Below are 18,908 nucleotides of genomic sequence, written 5' to 3' on the forward strand. Positions count from 1 at the left end.
GTTTCTGAGAAAATCAAGTGGGCTTGTTTTGTTCATTTTTCACATTTTACCCCGTAACTATAGGAAGTCGGTTGGGCGGAAGTTTGATCCGAGTAAAATTCAATAAGAACCTATATGACCTTTCATTTGAATCTTAGGTTGTGTAAATCAGTCCAGCCATCTCAGAGAAAATCGAGTACTCGTTTTTGTTGCATACACACATACACACGCAGACACACAGACATTTGCGTACTCGACGAACTGAGTCGAATGGCATATGACTATCGGCCTATCGGTTCAAAATACGGGTTTCACAGTGATTGCAAAGCCTTTCTAACGAGAAAGACAACCGTACGTTTTACTACACTGTATCGAAATGGAGAAGATAGTTTGTAGAGCATATCCTAGAAATTTTAAACATTTTGTTTGAAGATTTATTCTGAAAATGTAGACGATTAGATTTCTTATAAGAAAATCGTTGTCAATATGAAGAAAACAAAAGCTTACGTTGACCAAGACAACATGATTTTCAAAGAGATGTAGAAATAGAGCTTATTGTTTTCGATATCCATTCATTGTTCCATCCAATTAATGTACAACATATTTAGTTAAACTTATGTTACGGCCATAGATAGAGAATCACATACACAGCAAATTATTCAGTACCAAAAATAAATAAGATCACATAATTCGAAAGCCACAAATCTTTACTAACAAGCAGACTAGCAGAGATTGTAGTTTGAAATCGAACTCGAAATTGATTCCTTTAATGCCAGATGTCTAAGAAATGTATAAAACGTTGGTAACAGATAACATCGTGCAAAAAAAACGTAAACTTGGAAAACTCCCAGAAGGCCCAGAATATCTCAGACGAGATTTCATAAAGATCATTTTTTCGCGATAACGTCATGTTTCGGCGATTCTCGCCTTTCTGAGCCAACAATTTTTTTCCAATTTCATTTTTTATGCGAATATTTAAAGTTCGGTACTAAGTAACAATTTTTGTATGCCGGAAAGTTAAACGTCACAGCTCTCTTCAATAGTGAGATTTTCATCCCGAAATAAAATTATTTCCGCGCCTGCGATGCATCCAAGCTGACAATTTTATATACTTAAATTCTAAAATTTTTATCCTTTGTAGAAGAAATATCGCGTTTTTTATGACTAACCCTCAACGAGTACCGAATCCATCAGAATTCTTTTTCTAAGTGAATATTGGCAGGTGATTTAATAGAAAAAAAGTTCGACAAACAATAAACAATTTAAATTAAATATAAAATAATGGACAACACTTGTTTTGAATCCTAGCTGCCATTGATTCTGAGACCAAGTAGATGAACAATTGCTGAATTCTTGCTGTTTGAGGCCTACTTCCCCTATGTAACGATCGTGTGGTTAAGATGGTGCAAACTAGCTGTTAAAGAAACCAAGTGTTACCGACAGCAATGATGCTTGTAATGATTGGCAAAGGTCGTTGATCACATTCGCAGTGAAGGTCACACGGTGTATGAATCGATAGCTGTTTCAGATATGGCTCCCGATCGCAGAGCAGCGAAAATCATGGAAACGAAGTAAAATCCTGGTATTAAATTCCTTTTGTGGTCTTTGACCATTCTGTTTCAACAGACCTTAGCAATTAGCAAATATCACTTTCATTCAACGATTCGTTGATTCATCTATCTTGCTCACCAAGTAGTATTCGTATAAGCTAGCGTGTTGATGTTATACACGAGATCATCCAAACAAGTTTCTACCACCACTGTTAGAAAATTTACATTCAAAATTACACACTTGCGCAATTGAAATTATTTATTACTTCATGGGAAAACCAGTCGATCTTAGAACTAGAAAATTAATTAGCTCGGAATAACAATTCGCAAAATTCCTGTAGATTGAGAAAATATGTGTTTAGCAATCAAATGTTAAATATATTCGGAAACTTAAGCAGGGGTTTATTTATAATTATTTTTAAGTTTACATTTTAAATTCGGTGTTAATTTTCAACGATGAAATTGAAGCCGTTTGATTTCCAAAACCGCAAAGTCAGACTTTAGAGGGTTGATCTCATTTGCATTTTTCTACCAATGCATATTCCTTTCGTCGTTTCCTTCGAATGGAACACCAGTAGTGATGAAAATTCAATTCAAACCTGTCATGTTGACTGATTTGAACTATATTTCTGTATGACCTGGAACTTTTTTTTTGCTTTAGATTAAACTTAGTTGACTCATTTTAGTTCTCTTACTGATTAATATTTGTCGAATATTTTTCGATGGCGCAGATTTTTACCTTTTTACCTTTTTTTATATATATAAAAAATAGGTATAGAATTCGCTCAAACTTTCGAAAAATTTTCCGAGGCCCGGAGGGCCGAATGTCATATACCAATCGATTCAGCTCGACGAACTGAGCAAATGTCTGTGTGTGTGTGTGTGTGTGTGTCTGTATGTGTGTTGTTAACTAAGAGGTCGAGATCTCAGAGATGGCTGGACCGATTTTGATCTAACTAGTCGCAAATGAAAGGTCTCCTCGTCACCCAGAACGCTATTGAATGGTTTTTAGATCGGATGTTTACTTTTTCAGTTATACGAAGCTTTATGTCAAAATTTTTAGTTTTTTGACAGTATCTGTCACATTTGATCTTGAAAACAGAATATGTTTTTAGACTTAGATTTCGCTCGGTAATACCTATCCAACAAGCCATAGATTGTTAAAATCCGTCCATTTTCAACGGAGATATCGGCATTTTTGTATAAGCGACTTTTCCCCCTATTCCAGCAGTAGGAGTTTTGAACGCTGTATGACAAAGCAATGCTTGGGAGCAACGTGAAACACGATTTTTTATACTGTTACATATAATTGTTTCGAAGTACCAAAAAGACTGTGTACTGTATCCTTTTTCATGACAATTTGCCTCGGACCGATTTTAGCACGGTTCGTTTTTGGCAACATAATCGTTCGAATATGGCATATGTAAACCAGATGATATCAGCATTTTAGAGTTGAAAGTAATTCCATAATTATATTGATTTAAACTACTTACAGCAATAAATGCTGGAAGAACATAACTTCCATATACCATACGACTCAGTTCGTCGAGATCAGTAAATACGCGTGTGACAAATAATTTCACTCAATTTTCTCAGAGATGGCTAAACCGTTTTCTACAAACTCAGATTCATATGAAAAGTAGTATACTTCCAAACAAGGTTCCTGAATTACGTTTGGATCCCATTTCTGATTGCGGAACCACAGGATGATATATGAAACAAAATTAAAATAATGCAATTCATTTTTCTCGTAGATGGCTGAACAGATCTAAGATTCAAATGAAATCTAAGAATCATCTATGATTCAAATGAGAAGTATTAAAATCCTATGAAACATCTTACTTTTAAGTCAGATCCGACTTCTGGTTTAGGAGATACAGGGTGATTAGTATAAAAATGTCCATTTCACTTAAATTAATCAGGTTTATCGGGTTTGCAGATTTGGATAGTCGATAACCAAATAAACTTATTTCATTTTTGGTTGTATTCAGTTTTCGTTTCGGAAGGCACCCAAAAATTTAATTCGCACTACGATTCCTCAAAGATATCTACATTGATTTTCAAACATTTTGAAACAAATGTAAACTATACACCTACTCAGGTGAATTTGTCTGACTTCGGCTACACCGAATTTCTAATTCCGGTTAGAGTATCGAATCGTTTCTCAAAGCTCAATCATTTTCTCAAAAAGGCCAAATCGAACTTTAAAAACAAAAATTCAAATTAAAGGACTTAAGGTCCCATACAAAATTGGGTAATTTTATCCGATTCTGGAATTTCAGATGATGAGTTTTTAAAATTCATACCGATATAGAAGATGGAAATTGTTTGGTGTATTGATTTATGGCCATTCGAATCATTTTGGGCTATGCTAGTTACTGAATACCGGCTCTGGAAGTACCATAAATAATGACGAAAAACTTTAAAGTGGAACTTACTTCGACATCTTATAGAATGTTCAATCGATTGTCACACGTTAAGATTGAAATTCTGTACGATTTGCAGTTTCGACATTACAAAGTAATGTGTGATTAAAATCTCAATTTGCCGTTTAAAACGACGATAATTAAAATAATGAGGACTAAAACACCTGAGAATATCCCTGCAAAAAACACATGCGGATTGATAAAAAAAGGTATCATCTCACTGCTAGGTGTATTAATCACGTTTTTTTTAATTCGGTTTATTAATTTCCTTGTTGATAAAAAGAAAAGTGATAAACCGAAAACTCCATTTACGAACTAAACGAGGGTTCGTGAATTGTGGTAGTTCGTAGAAAAAGGTTTTTTGGGATTTGGTTCGTAAAAAAAGTTTTGTGTTATGAAACCCCCTATATTGTCGGAACGGATGTGAAGAGTAAGTGCAAAAAATGATGTTTGGGGTCGTTTCAAAATCCAAGATGGCGTCATCCGGTTTATTGATATTCCTTAAAAAGCTTTACAATATGGGTATTTTCGGAACGGATTTGAAAAATACATGCCGGAAACAATGCTTGTGGTTGTTTAGAAATCCAAGATGGCAACCTCTGGTTTATTAGTATTCCTTGAAAGTTATTACCGTATTCCTTGAACTTGGTATTCCTTGAAAACGCTATACCGGAAGTTACCTCATAGAATTTGTAAATGAGCTCAAACATCGCTTATTAGTAACCAATCCTTTCCGAAAATTTCTTTACTTTAAGGGTTTTCAAAACATATCGATACCGAAGGTTGTTATCTTGGAATTCGATACGACACCAAATATTGTTTTCCGGCATCTGTTCATTAAATCCTTTCTAAAAATATTGATAAACCAAGAAATATCGATAAACCAGATTTATTGTAGATATCGTTTTCATTGTATGCCAAACCCACTTTTTACGAAGTAGGTTCGTAAAAAAAAGTTCACGTTATTTTTTATTTGGTTGGTGAAAAGAGTTATGTAAAAAAAGGTAACGTAAAAAAGGTTTGGGTGTATATGAATAATGTCGAAACAACCATTAACAAGTTTATGTTGTTATAGTCGTATTGTATGATTCCAATATTTTATTGAACAACTGAAAATCTTAATTTAATATTTAAAAGCAACCTCAAACATAAATCTTTTGCTTTAAGTCAATGACCGTGTTCTTAAAATATTTTTATTTTCAGTGTTACACAAATAACATCAGTTTTTTAGTGTACTTGATAAAATCTAAAAAAGTACTGTTACTCTCATAACGACATATTTGTTATCGTTTCCAGAAATTCCAATCATTTTCCGGAATGTACTCTTTAAACCCAATACCCATATTGTAGTATTCAAGGAATGTAAATAAGCTGGTAATCTTTTGCATTGTATGCAAAAACTTCCTTTTACGAAGTAGGTTCGTAAAAAAAGTTTACGTTATTTGGGATTTGGTTCGTAATAGGAGTTGAATCTAAGTTTGTAGAGAACGGTTTGTTCATCTCCGAGAAACGTGAGTGCATATTTTTGTTACACACACACACAAACATGCACAAACATTTGCTCATTTCGACGAGCTCTGGGACTCGCACCGTGGCTCAAAATCTTAATTTTACGTTCTTAATTGATAACTCATTAAAAACGTGGTTTTCGAGATACAGTATATTCAGCAAAGTTGCTCAGAACGATAGGCGTCATCTTTTGAAATTATTATTTATGTAATTAGTCCCCCTAAAAGTGAGATATAAATATATATTTTAGCTCAACATAGGGGTTAAGTAACTTCGACAAAGTTGTGCAGAAAGTCATTTCAAACAAATTTGCAGAAGGTACTATTCCCGTAACTTGAGTAGAATTCACGATAAAATATATTTTCTGAAAGAAGTGTCCTGAAGTTTTTGTATGAAAACTTATATATTTTTAATATCTATGATATATATATATATATATATATATATATATATATATATATATATATATATATATATATATATATATATATATATATATATATATATATATATATATATATATATATATATATATATATATATATATATATATATATATAAAGTTTTTTAGCATTGAAAACTACAAAACTTTCTTAAATATACTATGCCGCTATAATTTCAGTTCCATGAAAAAGAGCCATTTTTCATTTCTTTTTTATATAATTCAGACGAGACCGTACAAATAAACATACTTCAAAAGAGCTTTTTATACACTGAAACATGATCTGATGTACAATGAACCTTATCATTGCAAATGTAATGAACAAAGATATGTGAAAAGAACAAATCTCGCCTGCAGACAAGTAATTGAAATCAGTGCTGTAAAACTCCATTCAATTCAATTGAAATCGAATGTGGCCACACACTGACGAGCACTCTATTGCAGTAAACTTCACATCATAACACACACCCTTCGCTGTCGCACCGAATGGGCATCATACCGTCCTTCATTCGTTTTTCTTTCTACCGAAGTTCAGTTTTATTGTCATAAAACTCTAAGATTTATTTTTTCATTCTATACATATTTGGAATTTAAAAGCAGTCAAAGCAGTCCAGCATCAGGCATTACAGCTAGTATATCACAATGCTTTCATGATATTTCCGGCATTGATTGTAATTCAAACCGAGTAGTCGTTAAACCTATTCATGTCTGTATGTGCACTGCTTGTTTAGCTATATCAGATGTTGTTCTAAACCAGTGGTCATTTGCCTTTCCGAACGTACAGTAAACAATGGCCACGATAATCGATAGTCGATTTTATGTTTTAAAATTTTTGCGAATTTCAACTTCTGACATTAATCTTATTTCATGGATCTGCAATGATTTTTTCGATTGCTGAAATTTTTCACTTTGGGCACAATTGTCGAACAATGAGTCAACGGGTTCAACTCACATACGGCCACACAATCACCGTTTACTTCTAAGCATTTCTCATACCGCTGCACAAACTGCCTTAACTCATCTGCATAGAAGCAGATGAGTTAAGGCAGTTAGTGCTGCGGTATGAGCAATGCTTAGAAGTAAACGATGATTGTGTGGCAAAGTTTGTGCGAAACTAATGTCGTTTTCGCTCTATGCAAAACCTAACCCAGTTTCCAACTTAACTGCTGTCAAATTGTTTGTTTGAAGCTAGTTTCAAACCTAAACCTAAACCTAACGTTGTTGTACTGAAAGTCGAATCAGTTTCGAACCTGGTTATTATATCAGATTTGCTCAAACCCCCGTTGCAAGGTGCGAACCCAACACAGTTTCGTTAAAAGTGTTTGTTTGATGAAACTACCCTAAAGTTGCTGTCAGAGTAAACGTGATTTGCGAAGCGTCTGAAGGCGCGTCTGGGCTAGTTACATTTAATCAAAGCAAACCTGTCAAAGTGAATGCGATGCGGCAAAAGTGCATCGCATTAAAACGCTTCACACTGCCTTGCAAATCGCGTTCTCTCTGACAGCAACCTAAGTCAGTTTCAGTTTTTTCAGAAAACGACTTAAGTATGCTGATAAAACCTAATTCAAATGGTAATATTTTTTATGACCGCACGTCCATTACTTTTCGAACACGCCTCGTATATATGTCGCAAGAAATCATTCTGGCAGCGTAATGTCTTCGTCTTGAATTTGAATGCACGTAGTTGATTCAGTAAACGGAAAGCTGTTGCTATTTGATCGTTTTTCTAATTGTCAAATGAACAATTACACACAAAAAATCGATAATGTTCCGAAGCAAAATCAAGATAGGTTTGAACAATTAATTTAAATGTCACATTTACTGATTCTAGCTTCAATATTCTCAATAGGCTGGTGAAAAATAAGTTAGGCAATGTTACAAAATTAGATTATTAAACATAAGGCACTTGAGAAACGTAGATTTTACGTAATGGCACTTCAAAATAGTTTGTATCTCTTTGTTTTGTTTTCACAGTAGTTTTACTCCGAATGTGATGAAAACCCAGAGTGACTAAAAATGCATCAATCACAGGACAAAACAACATATAGTGGCAACATTCGGAAGCATCAATGATTCCCAGAACCAGAAAAAAACAAAAATTCTGCTCGCACTTACTTGTCTTGAGGCATTTTGAAGCCGGTTACTATCGCAGACACTAGATTATAGCACTGTCACTAGATTCGTCACCCTTGACTCACTTGCTTTCTTTGACCTGAAATATTAGGACTAACTCGGTCAAATAGCACAGCTCAACTGAAATTCTCTTCCTCCACGAAGGCCAGAACCCAAGTGAAGCACAGTGGATTCGCTTATCAGTTACCAAAAGATTGCCTCCTTATCACCAGTCCACAACGTCTTCAATATATGTTCAGCAAACAATCACGCACTTATCGATGCCGATTAGTTGTCGTGATCCACAAGTTCAGCGAAGTAAGTGTAACAGTTTCTAAATCACCGATTATCTCGGGGTCTAGCACTGATACTAAACAGCACGGGGTGGCTCCGAAGTCCAACGGTGATGCAGCAAAAAATGGATTCCACACAAATTCTCTCTCTCTCGACACACTTGATCGACTAGAAATTGGCGGACTACCGAGCCCTTCGAGGTGTGCGTGCGTGCGTGCGTACGTGCTGGGAAAACCAACGGAAAATTCGCGATCACGACCCCCACTTGTTGACCCGATATTGCCGATTGTTTTCAGTAAACTGAAGGCGCGTCGCACGAGATGCTGACTTCTTATACTTACAAACAAGTTTCGAGTCTATGGGAAGATAAGTAATGATGCCATTTACTACGTGTGCGGAACAGGGGACATTCAGAACTCACAGGACGATCGAACCTATCTGCACGGTTCTGTCAACGCAAAAGGTGTAGGCAGAGTGGCCTACCAGGGGAGCGGATCTGCTGTGTTCCGAAGGATGGTTGAATTAATAAAACATGTTGAAGCTGAATCGTATAAAGTTTCATTCGCACTGGTCATGTGGATATTCCGGTTTGATTGCTTTCGGCACCACACACCAGTTACATGAAATTGTTAAGCCTACGGAAAACATCGAATGATATTGTGATTATTCAGCAGAACTGTGATCGGTCTTGTTCTAATATTTATGAAAATTATGACGCATCATCTTCGTTAGCTAATGATTATTGCTTCACTGTTCACGAGTGTCTATAAATAGAACTTGAAGTAATTTCGTAAGTATTGCTTATTTTGATTAGCTAAAACATTGCGTTGCTGACGGATATAACATTTTCCGCGGAAGCAGGGTAATATTACTATTAGATTACTTATGTACCTAATTCTCGGTGTGCCTTTAACCAGGTGTTTTTAACAGACACTTTAAACTTTTCCACTGAAACTATCATTATGGAGCATTCAAATAAGATTTCTGTCTGTGCCCGAGAGGAGGTTATTGTATTACATTTATTTACGTTTACTTTCATGTTATTTCTGATGTCTAAGACTTTCTAAATATTTATATAGCACAACAATCCACAAGATGCGTGGTGATGCGATAGGTTCAGAGATCATTTACATTCCCACTTTAAATGAAGACAATTCTCTGCATAGCGTAGCACAGCCGATTTGTGGAGAACGGAAAACAAAATGATGATCATACAAATTTGTTTTGGCTATACTGGTTTCCGGTTCAGGTTCCGGAAGTAGTGGTCCGAAATTCCAAAACGAAACTCACATAAATTTCTCGAGATAAATTAACCCTTGGGCACAGATAATGGTACGAGGAAGCCAAATCAGGTGAACGAGGATGAGACGCCCTTTGAAGCTTCCGTGCTGACTTCAGTTTGTTGTCGGGTAATCATTCTGTTCTCTTGCTTATAATGATGGATTCAGCCAAACATGTACTCGAAGTGCGCTTGCGTTCGTCTTTCTAGCCCTACATAGGTATGTGGCAGGATATCTTTCTCATCTGCAGAATCTTGTTTAACTAAGGCATGCTTGCACACTTTCTCTTCCCGGTCGTCCAGTACGATTTTATGTATTATTGTTATTGTCATTTATTTTACCACGGTTTCATTCTCCATTTTATGTGGTTGTTGATTTTGTTCTGCTTCATAGGACCTATCGCTGCGTGTTTTAGCGACAGTGGAGCTTTGACCATCACGTAATTCTCTAAACCTCTATCTCACGGTGTAATCTACAGGATCGACAGCCCCATAATATTTCTGAAACTTTTTTTTCGTATCTGTTTCTGATTTCGGAAGGGGCCAGGACATATTTAAAATAACGAATGTAACGCTTCATAACAACTCTAGCTAACAAAGAAGTAACGCATGTAACACTTCGTAACGCCTGTTATTCCCAAAATAGTAACGCAAGTAACGCCTACAACTCACAAAAACTGAAAACTGAGTTCCTACAAGAGCAATTGGATAATTTGACTAAGTGGTGTAATATCAGCAGAATGGTTTTGAACGGCTCCAAATGCTCCGTCATCTCTTTTAGTCGCAAAGAGTCTATAGTCAGTTACGACTATAATATTTCACAAATTGTTCTGGAACGTACATCGTCTGTGAAGGACCTTGGTGTCCTCCTGGACTCTAAGTTAAATTTCATGGAACACATTGAGTTTACTATCTCCAAAGCCTCCAAGTTGCTAGGATTCATTTTCTGCGTTACTGAAGAATTCGATTATGTACATTGCTTGAAAGCATCATATTGTGCCTTAGTTCGCTCTACGTTCGAATACGCTTCGGTTGCCTGGTCGCCGTACTACCAAAACGATATCCAACGCATTGAAGCAATTCAACGGAAATTTATTCGATTTACTTTACGTCGCCTTCCTTGGAGAAACCCTTGGAACCTTCCAAGTTACCATGCCAGATGCAAACTGATTGACCTCGATTTGTTATCTGTCCGTCGCGATGTCAGCAAGGCTACTTTTGTGGCTGATCTCCTCCAATCAAGAATAGACTGCTCCGAGCTCTCACAGCGTTTACAAATTGATATCCATCGCCGTAATCTTAGAAACTATTCTTTTCTTAGGACCTCCTATGCTAGAACTAATTATGGGTATAACGAGGCTTTTGCCAGCATGTGCCGAACATTCAACCAGTGTTCCAATTCATTCGACTTTAATATATCACGAAATGTTGTCAAGAAATTGTTCCTAGGGTTACTATCTAATTAGTTTTAGTTTCAGTTAGTTAAGAAATGCTATGTTTAAGTGAAATGTATCATTTGGATGATTGTAATCTTTTGATGAGGAGGTTTTATGCCTATTGGAGAGCAAGTTTGACAGAAACTAACTTCAACGGGCTTTTCCCTGCTCCAAATAAACAAATAAGCTTACAAAAAAGTAACGCGACGTATATAACACTTCGTAACAACTATAACTTCCTTAAATGTAACTCGTTTACCGCAAGTATCTAAGCCTTATAACGGTTTTCAACATTTATAATTTCTACAAAATAAGTCATATGATTTGTAATCCTCAATTTGAGAAAATTATCGTATGCAACACTTTCTAGCTTCTTTAACTTAACTTTAAGCTTCCCATCTCACGATAATATCGAGTAAAAAACGCTTCGTCAAATGGAACATTTTTCCATATTGGGGACGGGCATAACGTGATGGGTAAGTCGATGCCTTTCACGCAACCTACCTGTATTCGATTCCCAATCCCGCACGTAGGATCAGAAAGTTTTTCTAGCCCGAAGAGGCGAATGACCTTAAGGTTAAAACCTCTATAGTCGGATTTTATGAATTAATATTATTGTCTTTTTTTACCCCGGTTTCATGCTCCTTTTTATGTGGTTTTGACTCTGTTCTGCTTCGTAGGGCCTGCCGCTACGTGCTTTATCGGTAGTGGAGTTTTGACCATTAAAACTCAATCTCACGGTGTAATTTACAGGATTAATAGTTCCATAATATTCTATTATCTTCTGGCTACTCTACTCTACTTCTCACAATTTCATGGTCTAGGTAACCTTTGATAAAATCACCTTTCTATCGCTTCGCTAGTTTGAAATTGAACTGTGCATCAACGATAAAAAATGGGTCATCTGATTAAACCTTGACCTTCTTGTGAGAAAGCATTTCATTTCATTTTTATCTCATCAATTTTAAATACATTTCTACCAGACAGTATTGACGGACAACCTTGAAGGGCAAATGATCTTTTCTGCATTTTCACTTCCATGTATCACGAGCGGTAAGGTTACATACATGTATAGCAACGAAGGTACCATGCTCGCGAATGCTAAGGTCGGAACATTCAATTTTCACTGCCTACTGCCACCGGTCTTCGAGGCTTACCGCCAATCAAGTTTGCTGCTTGTAATCGCTCGTGACCACTTGTGAACCATGGCCGTGAATGAATTTATAAACCACACGCGTGGACCGGTATATGATACCGCGATCCAAAACAAGTTCAGACTCTTCATGGTCAGACGATAAAAATAAAACTGACCTATGGTAAGTTGAACGAGAACTGCTTGCGGAACAGCATAAGGCTTCACTTCTGTGGGTCAGATGCTGTTGATTTTCATTACCACTCCGTCGCAGTGGCGAAATTAACTAAAACGGGATAATCCTTTGTAGACCGCAACGAGTGGAACAATTGTTAGTTTATACACTCCCATTTCACTAGAGCAACAGAACCGATTTTCACAAACTTAGGTACAAATTAAAGGTCTTGTGGTCAGCATAAGTCGACGCAGTATTCTTTGCGAATTCGATTCCCTGTTCCGGAATTACCGAGTGAAGTGTGTTTGAAATTTCAACCCGTCATTTAGAGAGACAATTCAAATTCTTTCAAAAACTGTTTTAATTTGTAGGTTACTTTAGTTGCTGACCAAACGAATCGATGTTGACTATACCGGCTAACTCAGTTCCCTGTTCAAGAAATAGTCGTTAAATGCTCAAAAACGAAACACTATTCATTTTCGCACAGACGCCTAAACGGCATTTGGATCGGATCCGTTTTCCGGTTTCGGAACAACAGGGTGTTGAAAATTTCAAACCGTCATTTAGAGCGGCAATCCAAAAGCGGGAGAATTTTTCCAAATTTGGTTCAAAACCTATTTAAAAATTGAAGAGGTTATGCTATTTTACGCCAATGCCAATATATATATATATATATATATATATATATATATATATATATATATATATATATATATATATATATATATATATATATATATATATATATATGTATATATATATATATATATATATATATATATATATATATATATATATATATATATATATATATATATATATATATATATATATATATATATATATATATATATATATATATATATATATATATATATATATATATATATATATATATATATATATATATATATATACATGGGTGCCAAAATTTTAGGATCACCTCTATTTTCGTTAAGTTCTAGTGCTCAAAAGTTTAAGCACCTCGAAAAAAGCCTTCATGCAAAATTTAACCTAAATCGGACATGCGTAAGGGGTGCTGCCCGGTGGTAAAGGTTTGACAATTTTCGACCTTGAAAAAGCACCATAGGGGGGAGTACATGAAATTTCCAAAATCGAATTTTTTTTTGATGCCGAAACTCTTAAAACTGCATGAAACATCGAAATTTAGTGTCATCTCAAAAAAAATTTTTTTTGAAAAAATCAACTTTCTGGGACTTAATCAACTTTTTGAAAAAATCAACTTTCTAGGACTTTTTTTAAGTCCCAAAAAGTCGACTTTTTCAAACAAAAAATTTTTTTCGAGATGACACTAAATCTCGACGTTTCATGCAATTCTAAGCCTTTTGGCATCAAAAATTTTTTTTCGATTTCGAAAGTTTCATGTACTCCCCCCCATGGTGATTTTTCAAGATATATGAAAATTCCACTAAGTGGACTAAGAAGGCTTTTTGCCTTTCTCTATAGAAAAGTATTAGAATTGCTGGAAAAACCGACTTTCGAACGGAGCTGAAGTGGACTAAGAAGGCGTTTTTTTAGATTAGCATCACTGATTACAAATAGGCAACCCAAATGTCAAGCACTAGTTTGGAAAAATGATGCTGACTGTGTGTGACATAAACACTGAAGCATGCTTTTGTGAACTACTCGAATCAATCTGAATCAATTGGTGTCAAAATTAGTATCCGAACATATTTAATGAAAGTAATAAAATATAGTAATATAGTAATAGTAATGAAATATAATAAAAGTAATAAAAATAGTAATAAAAATAATAAAAGAAATATATTTTCATGAGACTGTTATGAAAGATGAGAAAGGCATTATCACACCACTAGGTGGATTAAGAAGGGTTTTTTAATCATAACTTTTGAGCCTTTCAGACGACTCTGCTATTTTTTGGATATGTTGTCAATAAATATTTATAGTTTTCAGAAAAAAAATATGCGAACATTGTAAACTTGAAGTTTTGTTAAACACGGACTGTATGATGGACTGGATGTATTCGATGGGGTAACAAACGCATCAGTGGCGCTATCATGACGCATGTGACCATTGTTCGTACTAAACGTATGTTAAAAAAATACTGATAAAATGATTAATGATTCCAGCTCTGAAAGTCCAGTCTGTTTGCCTGTGGTTTTGCAACTGTTAAATGCGCTTATCTATAAAAATTTACAAGAAGAGAGCTGGCGTATTATTTTTGAACAATATATCAAAATCAATAACAATCAACAATTTAAAAGAAAGAACCACGGGTACAGGATCGATTTTTGAATGAAGTACTTCAAATGCCGAATGGCTAACGGTTTCTAGGCTTGTTCTGTTCTTAGAAAAATAATAGTGTTATCAACCTCCTTGCGGACAAGGACAAAGCCTATATGTGAAACCACCCATAATTATGGATACATTCAAATGCTCGTGAATAATTTAATAATAGTTTCAGTAGCGTATTAAAAAACAAGGGTTGCATTTCTAATGATATGTTTTGTATATGAGGATATCTTATTGAAATATCCATGTGTTCATATTTTAGTCATTGAGTTTTTTTTGCTTTTATTTAATAGGTTTTCTGGTTCACTAGAAGCAGAATTTTTCAACAACATCTTTTTTAAAGAAAATCGAAAAAACACAAAAAAAATCACGAAAACTTGATATTTTTATAAAAATATGACTCAAAAACCAAAAAAACACAAATCGCCAAGTTTTGGATATGTTATGTAAAAATGTTTAAGAACAAATTGGCTCAAATGGCACATCATATATATCCGCATAAACTTATATCATACCAAATATTTTCTCTTCTCTCAAATATACTAGGCAAATTAGCTGTCTTTTGAGAAAGAAAACAAAATTATTGAATATTTAAAATATGCCACGGGCAAAATTCCTATTCCAGAAATGAGAAAAACGAGTCATGATTCGGGAAAAATAGTGTATTTTCATGTTATGATAATACAACATGATTAAAAGTTATCGGATCATTATCCATTTGGGCTGATTTCGCTGCAATTTATGCGTAACGCATATTTGACGTTGTTGGTTATAACTTCAGGCGTGTTTCTGCTACGATCCGATCGATTTCCGATCCGATTTCAAAATTTATTTTTCATATTAAAGTACAATCCTTCCGGTTAATTGTGGAATATAATTTCATTCAAATGGCTGCCTCGGCTGGCCTTGCAGTACGCCATACGGTTGGTCCAGTTTTTTAGTACATCTTCGATTGTATGCAGCTTTACTTCAGCTATGGTTGCACGAATGTTGTCCTTCAAGGCTTGAATTGTCTCAGGCTTGTCCCCATAACACTTACCTTTGACAGCCCCCCAAAGATAATTGTCTAACGGCTACAAATTACAGATCCGAGGCGGCCAAACGACATCCGAATTTCGACTGATAATTCGATCTTCGAAGACTATGCACAGAAGATCAATCGTAGCGTTGGCTGTGTGGCACGGAGCGCCGTCTTGTTGGAACCAAATGGTGTCCAAGTCTTCCTCTTCAAGTAACGGGAAGAACCAATCGCTAATCATGGCGCGGTAGCGCTCGTCATTTACCGTGGCGGCGGCTCCTGCCTCATTTTTGGCCCTATGATGTCGCCAGACCAAATCCGCACAAAACCGTCACTCTCTGAGGATGCATCGGCTTCTCCATGATAACGTGCGGGTTTTCCGTTCCCCAGATGTGACAATTTTGCTTATTAACATACCCGCCGAGATGAAAATGTGCCTTCAAATTTTCATACGTAATTTGCGCACACATTCCGCAACATTACCATGATTTTCAAAGTAAAACTGCACTATTTTCACGCGTTCCTCAAGCGTATACACAACCATTTTTGGTCAGCGGAAGGATATAACAAAGTTTCTGTCAAATCAGAAGTGACATAAAGGTTACTAATGTCGAAATAACCGCTAGTTCAAAAAAATAAAGTTAGATGGCGGACTCTGTATGAGGATTTTCAATATGTATTAAATGGGATGCACAGTGGTTTGAATCGACAAAAACGTGAACTTAATTCTCTAGCCGTTAAACCGTTGATCCGATATACATAGTTCCTTTGGAGAACTCATTCACAAAAATATACCTCGTAATTTGATCACAATAAAACATATGCAAAGCCTACTACGATAAAAGTTCATTCCAACAACTTTTTTCCCTTAAGAGATAGAAAAACGATGTCTTCTACAAAGTTTTAGAACTTCTAACGAGAAAAAACTTTGCCGAAGGAGCTATAGGTCTAACGCAAAAAGTTTCGGATATAGGAAGCATTTTCGTTTGAAACCACTTAAAATCAATTTTGTTTACATAACTTCTTTCACAATTATTTTCAGTGTTTACTATGTTCGAGACAATTACTAAAAACGTAAAATTACACATTTTCGTTGAAGACTGTGTACGGTTTGGCCTTTTCCTTAAAAAGTTATTTAACATTTAAACTTTTATATGCACTAACTTTAACTACTAATAGGAAGCAGGGTCGCAGACCAAAAGGCACATACATATACTTTTTGGAAAGCTTAAATCAAGTAATATAAAGTTACGAAGTGTGTAGGGTGGCCTTTTTAAATTGTGTGAATGAGACAACAAAATATAAAGTGCTTTTTTGACCATTTTCTTAGGAAAACTTACATTAATAAAATTGTTTATCTTCATATCACGTGTTTTTTGTGATATCGACCGATAAGTTACCTTTAGGCAACAACTTTTGCAAGAAATTGTAGTCGAGGTATAAAAAATAGGACATTAGTTTTAACACCAGACGAAAGAGAAAACTTTCCACTATAGCTTACTATTATGACTTACTCTCAGCGAGTACCGAGTCTTTCGGAATTCCTCTTCAAAGTGAATGTTGATAGTTGTCTTATTGACCGTTATCACAAAAAAATCTCGATATTACCGACTTCAGTAGAAAATGTAATAGAATTGCAGTAAGGCAACAGATTAGTTACAAATTCCCTAAAACCAAACAAACTTGTTTTTGTTGGTTATTATTCTTTATTCTTAGTCTGTGCACGTTTTTATACTCAAGTTCAGGCATTTCTCTTTTAAAAAAAAGTCTAGACTCATAGTTTACATAATTTGATCTGATACTTTACCGTGTACGCCTGTATATAACGTTGAACCACTCACGCATTTTTTTGTAATATTATTATCGACCAAATGCTCCAACATTTGTATTATCAACCAACTCTTTAGTGTTCTTAAAAATAATATGCAGCGCTGCTCTCACCAACACCAACAGTGCATATTTGGAGCAGGAAATTTAATTCATTTGTCAATATACTGTAAAAGTAAAACTAAGCGTCAATATAAATAAACGGTCATATTCATTGAAATTAATGTATTCCAATTTAGTTGTACATCGAGAATGGTTTTGAATCGAATTTTTTATTCAACTGATGTCCATTTCATAATACTATTGATTTAGAAATCGTGCGAATTTCATTATTTTTTTCAGTGTATGACTTAATTCATAAGAACGTATTTCGTAGAGTGACATGATTTTACAAAAAGGATAAATAAAGTAGCCTTTCAAGCAGGCTACACTTACACATTTCAACACATAAAAATTAATCTCAGAAGACTTAAATTCAAACCATGTTTTTGGGCGAATAGGATTGGAATTAAAAGAACGGATAAGGAATATTCTATTAAAAGAATAAATAAAATTTTTCGAAATTTAATGAGAACGTTAACATGCTTCTTTAGTTTGATCAATTGCATACAAGAATTCATCTTGAAATTATATTCAATCATTACATCATTGCACCAAAGCTACACTAACGACAGATTCCAATTTTTGAACATTTACTACAAAGCACCTTTTAATAAACCAAAAATAATCGTTTTAGTAAATGTTTTTGCTATGAAAATGGTCAAAAAAGCACTTTATATTTTGTTGTCTCATTCACACAATTTAAAAAGGCCACCCTACACACTTCGTAACTTTATATTACTTGATTTAAGCTTTCCAAAAAGTATATGTATGTGCCTTTTGGTCTGCGACCCTGCTTCCTATTAGTAGTTAAAGTTAGTGCATATAAAAGTTTAAATGTTAAATAACTTTTTAAGCAAAAGGCCAAACCGTACACAGTCTTCAACGAAAATGTGTAATTTTACGTTTTTAGTAATTGTCTCGAACATAGTAGACACTGAAAATAATTGCGAAAGAAGTTATGTACAAAAAATTGATTTTAAGTGGTTTCAAACGAAAATGCTTTCTATATCCGAAACTTTTTGCGTTAAACCTATAGCTCCTTCGGCAAAGTTTTTTCTCGTTAGAAGTTCTAAAACTTTGTAGAAGACATCGTTTTTCTATCTCTTAAGGGAAAAAAGTTGTTGAAATGAACTTTTATCGTAGTAGGCTTTGCACATTTTTTATTGTGATCAAATTACGAGGTATATTTTTGTGAATGAGTTCTCCAAAGGAACTATGTATATCGGATCAACGGTTTAACGGCTAGAGAATTAAGTTCACGTTTTTGTCGATCCAAACCACTGTGGGATGGTGTGATAAACGTATTTTTTACGCGATTTTAACTAATGTCTTAAATAATCAATCTGAATAGCA

The 18,908-nt window shown here is 34.9% G+C and overlaps 1 protein-coding gene across 3 annotated transcripts in view; it reads right to left on the reverse strand.

Annotated features, from left to right (window-relative positions):
• The window catches only part of LOC131425324 (epidermal retinol dehydrogenase 2), a 75,434-nt gene that overhangs the window by 34,420 nt on the left and 22,106 nt on the right, over nt 1-18,908 (reverse strand). Inside the window, exons 1-2 of one of the 3 annotated variants that reach the window (XM_058587132.1) lie at nt 8,227-8,624; nt 8,022-8,118 (exon numbers count right to left, since the gene is read on the reverse strand). The exons of 1 other annotated variant lie outside the window; for it this stretch is intronic. In XM_058587132.1, coding sequence (XP_058443115.1) covers nt 8,022-8,035 — 14 coding nt within the window. In that variant the 5' untranslated portion in view covers nt 8,036-8,118; nt 8,227-8,624. Of the gene's footprint in view, nt 1-8,021; nt 8,632-18,908 lie in introns of those variants that run through there. One more of the 3 variants, XM_058587133.1, reaches the window with a different exon arrangement.

The sequence above is a fragment of the Malaya genurostris genome, chromosome 1 (genome assembly GCF_030247185.1).
Source record: "Malaya genurostris strain Urasoe2022 chromosome 1, Malgen_1.1, whole genome shotgun sequence".
Classification (NCBI taxonomy): Eukaryota; Metazoa; Arthropoda; class Insecta; order Diptera; family Culicidae; genus Malaya; species Malaya genurostris.